This window comes from Magnolia sinica, chromosome 2, assembly GCF_029962835.1.
Source record: "Magnolia sinica isolate HGM2019 chromosome 2, MsV1, whole genome shotgun sequence".
In the NCBI taxonomy this organism is placed as follows: domain Eukaryota; kingdom Viridiplantae; phylum Streptophyta; class Magnoliopsida; order Magnoliales; family Magnoliaceae; genus Magnolia; species Magnolia sinica.
Window position 1 is genome coordinate 7,174,526 of NC_080574.1, and position 12,243 is coordinate 7,186,768.

At 40.6% G+C, this 12,243-nt stretch overlaps 1 protein-coding gene across 1 annotated transcript; it reads right to left on the reverse strand.

Moving 5' to 3' along the window:
* Positions 1–1,266: 1,266 nt before the first annotated feature.
* Positions 1,267–11,988, reverse strand: LOC131233235 (annexin Gh1-like). The gene is made up of 5 exons (XM_058229882.1): positions 11,795–11,988; positions 7,320–7,465; positions 4,664–4,882; positions 2,124–2,336; positions 1,267–1,737 (listed from the first exon to the last, which is right to left on the reverse strand). The coding sequence occupies exons 1-5, from the start codon at positions 11,868–11,870 to the stop codon at positions 1,441–1,443; spliced, it is 951 nt and encodes a 316-aa protein (XP_058085865.1). The 5' UTR covers positions 11,871–11,988; the 3' UTR covers positions 1,267–1,440.
* Positions 11,989–12,243: the final 255 nt, after the last annotated feature.

Below are 12,243 nucleotides of genomic sequence, written 5' to 3' on the forward strand. Positions count from 1 at the left end.
CTCATCTAATTCTAATATGCACTCTGAACTCCAACTAGTTCTTGAAACACCCTGTGCTATGAGATCTTTCCCATGATAACGCCCATTGCATGGTGGGGTGATCCTCTTTCAGCAATAAAAAGCTTTATGCAGAGGGAAGTGGCTTTGATCACCGTACTAGTAGGCCATCATCTCTTATCAAAGATTGGTTGTGAGACTTATCAATAGCTAACTTTTGTTGTGGAATTCCTTACCCATGCTAAAATACACTCCAAACTAACACAGCCCTAAAAACACCTTGTGCGGTGAAATCTCTATTCCAAGGCCCATTACATGGCAGGTGATTCTCGTTCAGAAATAAGCTCTTTGCACAGGGAAGCCAGCTTTCATCACCATACTAGCAGACTGTCTTCTTTCACCACTACCTTCAATAGCCAACTTTGGTTGTAGGCATTCCTCAGCCATTCCATAGTACACGCTGAAAACCAATTCTGAAACACGGTGCTATGCTCTGCCCATTACATGGTGGGTGATTCTCTTCGCAATAAAAAGCCTATTGCACGGTGGAGAGTAGTGATGATCACCATGCCTGTTTGCCTGTTCATCTGTATGATAGTTATAAGGACAATCTACATGCTTACTCATGTTTAGTGCCACTAACTGATGAATGGCCCAGATTTTGTCCAAGCCATATTGGCGTCTGTGCTCTAAATCTACTCTTCAATCTGCCTTGGCATGAAACTCAAAGCAGCACAGCATCTCTATAAAAAATACCCTCAGTCGCTTGCATCTGATGCTCTAAATCTCAACTATCTTTGTTGTTTGCTTTTCATACTTTTGACTCAGCAAATTGGCGATGTTTGTTTCTTGGTCTGGAAACCATACATCATTTCCAACCTCATGATCTGGACCATCACTTAGAAGGCCCCCCAATTGTAAGGTGGTCCACCTTGCAAACTTGCCACGCGAAGGATTATACTTCATGGACACAGCTTATATGAATTAACTCATAATGGCATCTCTTGCAAAAAAAGATAATACGTAATAGCATGCATTCCCTCCAATCCAGTGCTTATGAAGCTTCCTCAGCCTCACCACACAGATATGGCCCAGTATCACCCCATACTGGGCTGTTTCAGGCAGATCAGCGACACATTACCTACTGGTATCAGGTTATAATTTAAATCTTGTACAACTGACAACACCCAGAAAGAGTTCATTAACACCAAGAGTCTTTTCCACGCAATGCAAGCAACACAACATGCCACCACAATCCAAGCTTGCCACTACAGACAAAAGCACTGTTCTCGCGTCAAAACCATTATTCAAAACAGCCAAGATGTTCTCGCATCAAAACCATTATTCAAAACAGCCTAGATAAGATACGAGCCAGATATGCATACCCTACATATTTTAATGTCAGAGCAAGGGATACAGACCCATTTTGTAGCACCTGAGAGCTCAGGTGCTCCCATGTCCGATCAAGGCCAGAAGGAATTGCTCATAGTCGCCAGAAGTGGCCTTTGCAATGGCACCATCTAGCGGAATGCTGTTCCTTCGTTGGTATGCCTCCTTTATCGCCTTCATGTTGACATCGGCACTAGTGGTAATGACTCTGGTAAGAGATCCCTCGTCTGTTCCCATCTTGTTGATCGCCAGTCGAAGGACCTTCTCGAAATATTTCTCTGGGTATGTCATGCACCGTATTGAAGCTCTCAACATTGACAGATAGTCGTCTTTTGGATTGGCCTTCAGATCCTGGGGATAGGAGTCTTGAATTTCAGACAATATGAAGTTTTCTAACCCAAACAACACAGTACCCACCACCGCGGCATGTGTGCCACATCCAAACCATTCACAGGTGAGTCTTGTTGATGTCGTAACCCAGAAATCATGTTGCTGCAAACATCATGTGGACAACACGCATGCTCCATGTGAACCTTTTGGGTGCCCCTCAACTATCCATTCTTTCCATACATGTGACTCACCTGATTACTGGACCAAACCTGATTTCTGGGCCCCATGTGATGGGCGAACACATACAGCAGGGGCAGGGGGCACGTGAACCTCTAGATACAAGTGAACACAATGTGGCATCACTGGCCATTATTTAAGCAACAAAATGAAAGATGTGGAACAAAAACCTTGCTGATTGGATTCCCAAATGTGTCGTTGTACTGATTGAATGTCGCATTCAACTGTGCTTTGCTCCTTGTTGTCAGAATCCTGATGAGTTCTTCATGGCTGTAATGTTTCTCTGAGATCTTGTTGTGCAGTATCTTGGCCTCTGACTTTGCCACTGTCATGTTCACCTCTTCTCCCTCATACCGGTATGAGCTTACGAGAGGTACCAAAAGCTGGCATAGGGAAATGAAGCATTAGTGAATGGCCAAGCCAGTACAACCATTGGGACTTCATTAGTAGAGGACTGAATCTTCTACTCGACTTTCAATGTAAAGAAACCCAGAGCACCCCCCCCCCCCCCCAATCAAAAATAATAATTTAAAAAAAAATAAAAATCAAACATGATGTTATGAATCCCCAATATTGCATCCACATGAATAAGCTGCATTGTCTAACAGTTCTATTTCATCTACGTTTCTTCTTTTTGGCAGTTGAAATTGTATAGGCAAAAGTGTTTGACTAGAGGAAAGTGAAACGTTTGAAGCGGTTGGCAGATAAGCAAGTTCAAATCGTCATGAATAAAGAATATGATTAAAGGGGTTTATGAGAACAAGTAAAAAGCCATTTAACTACACACTTACCTAATAATATATGACTCCGTAACATCCATTCATATTCAGAAATAAGTAACCTGGAGAAACTAAATGAAATAACACTGCATATTAGGAATCTCATGTTGCTCTGAAAAGCAAAGCCTCCAAGTATCAGTTTTTATCATTTTTGGCTTCTTCAATCTGATACTTCTCTAGAATACGTGCAAAGCAATATCAGCAAATGCTTATCTTATGGTAAGTGAGCAGGATGTTGGATCCTTACTCTTGCTCGGGTTGTAGACTCTCAGGAGTTTCAACACCCGGTCAAGGGTTCAAGTATCCATATGTGGTGAAATTCCACTAGCATGAGTGTGTGGGGTGTGTGTGCGTGTTTTTTTTTTTTTTTTTTAAAGTGAGCAGGATGTGAGTGTTAGAGTCTGTGAGTGTGCATGTGCATGTAGTCATGCTGCTCCCACAGGACAACAAATGATATGTTTTTCATTTAATATTAATAAGATTAGGGTCAGAGAGGTATTATGCGCAAATCAATACTAGCAGATACTCATCAAACCCCCAGCATCAATTTCAAGTGAGTGAGCAGTATGTGAGTATTAGAGAGTGTATGAGTGTGTCTGTGTGTGGTCACAATGCTCCTTCAGAATAATATAATATGTTTTCAGTTTAATATTAATAAGAATCGGGTTAGAGAGGTATACAAGCAAAGAAATATCAGAAGATACTTATCAGACCCTCAGCAGTAATTTCAATATTCAATTAGTGGGTAGTATGTGAGTGTGTGCATGTGTGTGTAATTTTGGCACCCCTTCAGGGCATAATATAATATGCTTTTGGTTTAATATTAATACAATTAGGGTTAGAGAGGTATACGTGCAAAGAAACATCAGTAGATACCCAACCCTTGGCACTAATTTCAAGTGAGGGAGCAGTTGGCGAGTGTTAGGGAGTGTGCTGGTGTGTGAGTATGCATGTAGACCCAGTGCTCCTTCAGGACAATATAATATGTTTTAATATTTATAAGATTAGGTTTAGAGGTGCTCTCTCTAATCTCCTTTTCCTCCAAAATCAATCCCTCCCTCCACATTCTTCAGTGAGGAACAAGGAGATGCTGATCTTCTTTCCATGATTGACATGATTATTTAATGATGCTATGACGTGAGCCCCCGTGGTCAGTTCTAGAGCCTGGATAAACGAGGAAGGTTGAACGTCCGGTGAACCCACACGTAGAACTTCTATCAATCTACCATTCAACAGCCAACACAAATTGTGGGGTGACAGACCATCTAAGATGATGTTGATTGGCTTCTTTAGTCTGATATGTTAGGTTGTGGTTGGAAGCAACTCGAAACACATTTCTAATGAAAACTGAGACAACATGACATAAAAAAGGCTCGGTGTTTGGGAATAACAGATAAGTGCATTTGACATTAAGCATATTCTGTCAAACTAGCCCTCAATTGCTATTGTCCTTGTTTCATGTAGACTGCAGTAGTATCATATCATATATATATATATATATAAAACATAGCATTGATATCATAAGGATTGCATGAGCTGATTACATGACTAGAATACTGAAGAACCACTTGCCGATAAAACAGTCAGCAATGCCACTGGGAACAGCCAACTTATCCCAAAACCAGTGCCATTTCAGACATTAAATAGATGAAGGCACTCACAGGTGTTGAACTCATGACACTCAGATTCAAGTACTGCATCTCGGGGGTAAAATTACCTTGGACCTCTCACTGCAATTGATATGATTGCCTTTCTAGAATAATAAATGATCTCAGTGCAACGACAAATGAAAGTGAAAAACAGGTGCAAACACTTCCAGTCTCTCTCCAAAGTCCAACATAAGTATGCTAAAGGAAACTGTACTGTAAATAACTGAATGCACTACAAAAACCTCCTTATTCACAAAATTGTATAAGGAGTAGAAGCTCTACCTTGCGGAAGTCACCTGTTGTATTAGCTGCAACATCTTCTTCAAGGGATCTTTTGAAACGAGCATGATAAGCTTGCCTCACCAAAAATAGTTCTTTGGAAGATCTTGCACAGGCTATTTCTACAAGAGCATGATTGCTAGTTTTCCACTTACTCGCAGCTTCATTAGCCAACAGGGCATCACGTTCAGAGGGATCCAATGTCCACAGAAGTACTACTCTCTGTTTGTAGAAAATAAATATCAAAGAACAACCATCTCATATTTATTAGCACCTCAGTACTGAATAGAAAAATGGAATTGCAAATCATCATGATTCTAAGACTTGGATGAGTCCGATATGACTCGTCTGAGTTGACTCAGATTCGGTACTGCCAAATCCAGTTCAATACTCCAATAGGTTGAATGGTGGACGACAGGCAATGGAACAATGACAACAACAAGGATGCCACAATCAATACCTCCGACCAATAAATAAACCTATTCTTTCTACTTTTCCCAGTTAGAGTAAATAGTAGCAGCATTACCAGGCATGGTGAGACAGCGTGATACTTGTTGGATCTATTGCAGAGCGCCAATTAATTTCTTATCAGAAATAGATTTTATTAAAAGGACAGAAAAATAAAACTATTCATTAAGGAAGGAATAAACATTCCCAACCACCATTGCATTGTCCAAACACATCTAGCATGCATACCCGTCACAGTGTTTGCATCTCTATACACGCCTACAGAGGTAGTAAAGGAAGAAGCCAGAAAATTAAATCTCATTAATGATGTTGCGGACCACAAGTTCCACAGAGATATGTTCGAGACAGAAGCCCAATCAATGGCCAATATTGTCAAAACCATTTACATGGGCAGTGACACTCATATAGTCTCCTTCCACAACTAAGAACCCACCTAGAGAAGGATCTCAAACAAGCTTTATGACCTTGACTGCCTCCAACTTGGCCTGGTTAGGTGATTCTTCCTATCGACTTCTATGGAAATCGAAGAAAGCCTAAGCAAAATCACGAGTCTTAGGCCCTGTTTGGTAGACAACTAGACACTATAAATGTGTTCGTCTCTTTTTAGTACAAGGTAATTATATATTAGAATCTCTAATACATAATTATTGTTGACTAAAATGGTATGAACACATTTTTAGATGTCTACCACACAAGGCTTTAGAATTTATCAAATGTAAAGGTCAATCATAGAAAAAACGGTAGATACCCAAAGAAATCGACACACTGTTCTTGAACAATCGAAAAGATAAATTTGTAAACCACCTTAAAGATGATGCCATGCAGTTGTGATCTAGCTGGGAAGCTTCACTGGAGAAAGCAAGTTCTACTCAGGAGCAAGAGATGATAAACAAGCAGGCAAATGTTACTGCATAAATAATTTAAGTCGATGTCCTTAGAAAATTATTCAAAGCATCTATTATTTTCCGCTCTTTCTGGTTGTTGTCCCAAGACCCTTCCCATCTCCCTAAACTCAAACCACATCCTTCTCCCAGTAAATTATTTTTTTTCCTGCTTACGCCCTCTTTGGACAGGGCAGAATCCAGGGTGTGGACCTGGACAAAAATAATGATCATTTAATGGCTATTTGCATTGACTCTGAGGAAAATTGGATTCCATTTTCAGGGGTCCTGCCTGTTTCACAAGTGGAGAGCCCAGATTCATTACACAACAATCACCCATATCTTCTGCCAGAGAACTGCCACTAGAAGAAGGCTAATGCTTATTTTAATCAACGGTTCTCTTTACAATTCAAAGAAAAGAAAACATCAAATCAAGAGAAGTTTATTTTTTCCATGGAATCCACCTATCCAAAAAGGGCCTTATCCAACCAAAAGGAAAATAAATTCCAAACGCACAACAGCAAATATCAAGCATTTGGTGGCCTGGTCTTCATGCAGCAACATAGAACCAGTGGCAGCAGGTCCTCTGTTTCAAAGAGAAGAACTTTGATACTCTGGCAGTAAGATTGATGATATGCAGCCAATTGGTGGACACTTAATTGATGGTTGAGATGGAAAGTATCTGTAATGCAGGGGCATTTTCAAACTGGGCTCGAGTGGGGTCACCTGTGAGATGCAGGGGCATTTTCAAACTGGGCTCGAGTGGGGTCACCTGTGAGATGCAGGGGCACACTCGGGGTGGGTGGCCCAGGCGATTTGGGGCCCACGGGGGAGGTCTCGTGTTCGAGACTCCTTAGCAGGGGTGATTAATGGGCATTTCACACCGGGCTCGAGTGGGGTAGCCCATGGGATGCGGGGACACACTCGAGGTGGGCGGCTCATGTGATTTTGGGCCCACGAAGGGGGTTCGGCCGAGGTCCTAACCCATGAAATGTGGGGCCTGGGCTATGAGATAAAGGGATTAATTCGTCATACTCTAACAGTTCGAGCTTTTAGAGCAAGTGGTTAATTGTCCTGCATCAATATGACAGTCCACATTCAGCAAAAAACCATCCACTGATAAGGGGGTAGGATTTTTCAAACAAATCTGATTCTTGCACGATGAACTGTTTCCAGTGGGTCCAATTTGGACTTTTAATTTGAGTTAATGGATGACACTTGTACAATTTCTGAGCACGGAGGTATCACCATCGCTCTCTCCCTGAGTATCAAATAACTCCCCATTACAAATGACGTGTAAGGAAACCAACCTCAAAGTCGCTTGACAGTTCTTTTTCCAGCGCTTTGAGGAGATCCTCTTTATAAGTTTCAGAATAAGTTTGCCGGATTAACTTGCGTTGAGCTGAATTCCTGTGAGCCAAAATGGATATGATCAACTGTTCATTTGTTCCCCATCCTGCAAGAGATTGATCGAAGTGGTAAATCATCAGTCCAAATGCCACCATGGTATGCCAAAACTGACAGTAATGGTCATAATTGTTATGCGTTATGGGGCCGAAACGGCTGTAATGACCATTATTATTATTATTATTTTAAAAGGACCCATAATGGCCCCATAACAGCCCCAAAACAGTTTTTTTTTTTTTTTCAAAAAAAGAAAAGAAAAAGAAAGACCACAACAGCCACGGCGGTGGCTGTTACAGGCTTACAGCCACCGTTACTGTTATGGAACACCTTGAATGCTACATGGAAATTACAGTGCATGGATATACAGGGTTGCAAGCCTAACATCTCAATCCTTATTAATATTATCAGAAGCCCAAAGATTTTGTGAAACATGCAGTACAAATCTATGATGCATTAAGAGAGAGACTATAGGAAGCTCATCTAACGAGAAAGAGTGATTCAAGCAAGCCTGATACATTTCATTTACAAATTATCCAATTCTAATTTATTTTTCTTACAAAGAGGTCCCAAATAGCTGAGACAATGCTTGGATGCTGATGATGATTTTCTTATGAAGAGGATGCAGCAGGTATTTTAAATTTGTAATGCATTTCTAGGAATAACTCACTAGTTTCAAGGAAACAGTAGATAAAGAGAGGACCAGGCCTACTTCTGAAAACAAGATGCATGCTTATTAAACCCAGAGGAGACTAAGTTCACTACAGAAAAAGGAAAAAAAATCTTTTTAAAATTTGCAGCATCTAGTATAGATTCATATAGATGTTCACCTGCATAGACACAGACCAATGAATAAAGAAGAGGTGTTACAGAGTTGGCTTTATATCAACCCAATATCCAAGGAATAAACACCTATTTCAGAAACCATAGCCTATGTACTACAATCAAATTCAATAAAATAATGAGAAAACTGGTGATCCCATTAAAACCTAAGTGATTAATGCACATCCTCTAAGTCCCACCCAAAGGTGGCTGAATCATGGGCTTAAATACATGGTACAGGAATGAGTATGCAATATGCTACTTCCACTATGTGGTACACTAGGGGTAAGATCATGTAGTTTGCTCCAATACATACACTAAGAACATGCAATAAATTTTTATATTTGAGTTATTATAATTTGCATATTAAACATTGAATGCCACTATAATAGCTCGTGCATGTATAATATAGATTATATGCAGGTTATTATTTATTAAAATAAATCGAAGTATGGATCTCTAAATGCTAAATATGAATACATGCAACAACTTGATCAACAGTTAAAAGAGTATAGGACCATAATTTCGGGTTGGTAAGAATAGTGATCAAGAGTGCAAATGACCCATAATCCAGACTGTGAGAGTTGGAAAGAAAAATGTAAAGAAGTTGGCAATTTAGGTGACATTGGTCCATCCTTCTTCTGTACCAACAATCCAAGGAATAATGATGCAGCAGGGTAATGGTTCCATCAACACCCCAAAAAAAAAAAAAGAAAAAAAGAAAAAAAAAGTCATAGAGGTATGTCTAACTATCAGAATGACGCCCAAGACCCAAAGCGGTCAAAATCGTGCCCAACCCCTTACCTTTTCTGTTCTAAATCCTGCAATCCAGATCATGCGCTATTTAGAATCCGGATCGACCGATCAATGTTTAGAATATAGAGTTATTCTTTGATTCATATAATGTAATACTATGCATGCTGGATTACATTATGTATATCTAGTAGTACACGATCCTATCGTTCCCTTGATAGTGTGGACTGACAGAACAAGAGTCATGCAGGTAAGGCTTAGATGATGACGACATGATCCTACCCCTAGCGTACAATGTACCACCAGAACAAGTAGCATATCACCCACCTTTTACCTTAGAACTACTGGAGAGACATGCAGTCTAGGTAACCTTTCTTTGGGTTGTTTTTAAATTTCTAAAACTAGTGGTTTGATTCTTCAGTTCCTCCTATCTTGAATATGGAACTAGTGGATTATAGGTATTTTGATTGTTGAGATTTAAATTTACAGTTTCAGATTGTTGAATAATCCTTTCAGCAAATTGTATTTTGTAGTGCAACCCTGATTTGCCTTACTGGAAACTTATTTTACTTCTCTGCCAAGGAGCGACATGCTGGCCATTCTGAGGCCAGATAAAGGGGGGTCGATGTTAGGTTGGCAGCCCATCATCAAACCTTGCCAAGCAAATTATGAATCAACAGAAAAACCACTGGGACCGAACTACTATGATGAAGATGACGAGGATATTAGAGATTCTGTTGAGGTAGTTCAACTGCTCTAGTATGACTTGAATAAAGGTACAAAACATCAATCAGATAAATCCACATGATAACAGAACTATAGCCACGAGCAATTAAAAACTAATAGTTTGTTTCACCAACCATTTTTCTATATCCCATGTACAAATAAGATTCACCAGCTATTCTCTGCTTTTGTAGAGATTTGAGGTTTTGAAAAACTGGCTTCCAAACATATATATGAAACCATTCATATTGAGAGAGAGAGAGAGAGAGAAGAAAAACACCTTAGGCTCCATGAGGTAGTGCGCACGTGCCCCACCATGAGTTGGAACCATTGGTCAATTCTCTTAACCGTTCATTTATTTTTGCACAAATTTTGGCCCCCTTGGTTATCATATTGGCCCGGTTTTCTATACATTGCATCAAAATTGTTGGAATTGCATCATAAGCAGATCAGATCCTGCCGTTATGCCTCATTTCCACATCTACCGCATGCACTTGAAGTGCAAATAGCGATCCTCATCTAGATAACAATTGGCCTGTTTAGATTGTTGGAAGCCAATAGGTAGATTTGAAAAGGAAAATGTCGTATATGAGGAAAATCATGATAAGGAAATCCATGGTTAGAATCCTAAAAAGGTTTTTGGTTTTAGTTTCGACGATTCCTAGGGAAATGTGGAATGGTCAACAAGTCAGAAAGTGAAAATTGCCTCTCAAAAAGTGTGGAAAATAGGACAATCAAGTTTTTGGGAGGAAAAGGAAAACATCATTTTTTTAGGAAAGCCTTGTAAAGAATAATAGTGTTCCACAGGTTACTTTATTGTCGCAATCAGCAAAAACAACACATTTGCATAAAACACTTTCCTCTTTTATCTCAATTCTTCTTGGCATTGATTACAATCCCATGTCATATCCCTCTTCCTAACAAGTTTCTGAAGATGGTCTTACTCTTCTCTACACTTTTACAGAACATCGACCTGGAAATCGTCATCAAACCACACATCCGCAGCCATTCATTTGTAGGTAACTAATCAAAACAATTAGTTTGCCTGATCAACTAGATTTTTCCAACATGGCCCACTCAACCTGGAACCAACCAGATGAATGGTCCTGATAGCTACCATTCCGCAACATGTTACTTTCTTTTTGTGGCAGAGGGACAGCTTAGATCTCCACCAAGAGAAACAATTACAAGTAGTATAGCATGCTTGTGAGGGAAAATGCTAATCTTACAAGCGTGTGTGAAAATGATTGGTCCACTGGTGGTGGACCAGCAGTGGACCAATGAAAGTTTGTGGGTAGCTTTTTCTTAGGACGCAGCTTCAGTGGATCCAGGGAACCGCCAAGGTTGGTGGTGACTGTGGAGCCCACCGTGATGTATGTGTTTTATGCCCATACCATCCATCCATTTTGCCAGCTCATTTCATAGCATCCAACCTGTTGTTCATGAGCCTAAAAATGAAGCAGATCCAAATCTTAGGCCGAACACACCCAAAGGAAAGAGAGGTGATTGAACACCCACCACTGAAAACTTCCTAGGGCCCACCATAACGTTTATTTACCATCCAGACCTGGATGAAGGGAAAACACAAATATCAGCTTATACAAAACTTTTGTGCCCCCAGAAGTTTTTAATGGTGGGCGTTCAATCACCACTATTTCCTGTGGTGTGATCCACCTGAGATTTGGGTCTGCTTCATTTTTAGGCTCATCCCCTAAAATGATCTGGTGAAACGGATGGATGGAGTGGGTATAAAACACATACATTTACGGTGGGCCCCACAGTCACGGATCCACCGACCTTGGTGGTTCCGGGGATTCACCGAATCCGTGTCCTTTTTCATACACCCGCACGTAAGGTTGCAGAGCTCATCTACTCCTTCCAAGAACCCTAGATTTTACAGCAAGCCGTCACAAGTGTCCCACGATCTCCGAAGATCGAAATCGGAGCCGTTAAAGGGGCCAAGTAATTACAGGATCAGAGGCAAATAACAACGACCGAATTTGATTGAAGAAAATTAAAAAAGAAAATGCGCAGATCAGATTAACATAAAAACCGATTTTCTCTTGAATAGATTTTCAGAAACCTGCGAATGCTTTCCGGAGCTGCTCCGCGTCTTCTGTCGGTGAAGGAATCAATTTGGGAATTGTTAGAGTCGACATCTCTCTCTGTGATGAGATCAAAATGCTATTTTCTGTTCTTGAAATGCAAAGAGATTGTTTGATATTCTCTTGTACTGGTTATTTTTGGAAGGTTTCTGAAGGCACTGTGCAGTATGGCATCATGCGTGGCTAACATGCATGGCAGCGTGTGGAAGGCGTTGGCGAGGGAAACTGCGCGGGAATCCCAACACGCAATTGGGAAGGGCCAACGACATTGAGATTCCATTTTCAAAACGGTGGTGACGCATCCACCGTACACGCGTGCATGTACATTCGTCAGTTCGGAATATGAACGGTCCAAATCGTGTGCGGAAATTGACCAGCAGTTTTTTGCCCTGCAGTATGGTTGAGCCTTAAATCTGCCTCTGTTTTT

What these genes read in the sequence shown, in the direction of transcription:
- LOC131233235 (XM_058229882.1), bottom strand. Translation starts at nt 11,870, where the DNA reads ATGTCGACTCTAACAATTCCCAAATTGATTCCTTCACCGACAGAAGAC. An exon ending in AACTGTCAAGCGACTTTGAG is followed by an intron (nt 4,883 to 7,319) that starts GTTGGTTTCCTT and finishes TTCTACAAACAG; the next exon opens with AGAGTAGTACTTCTGTGGAC. An exon ending in CAACAGGTGACTTCCGCAAG is followed by an intron (nt 2,337 to 4,663) that starts GTAGAGCTTCTA and finishes TCCCTATGCCAG; the next exon opens with CTTTTGGTACCTCTCGTAAG.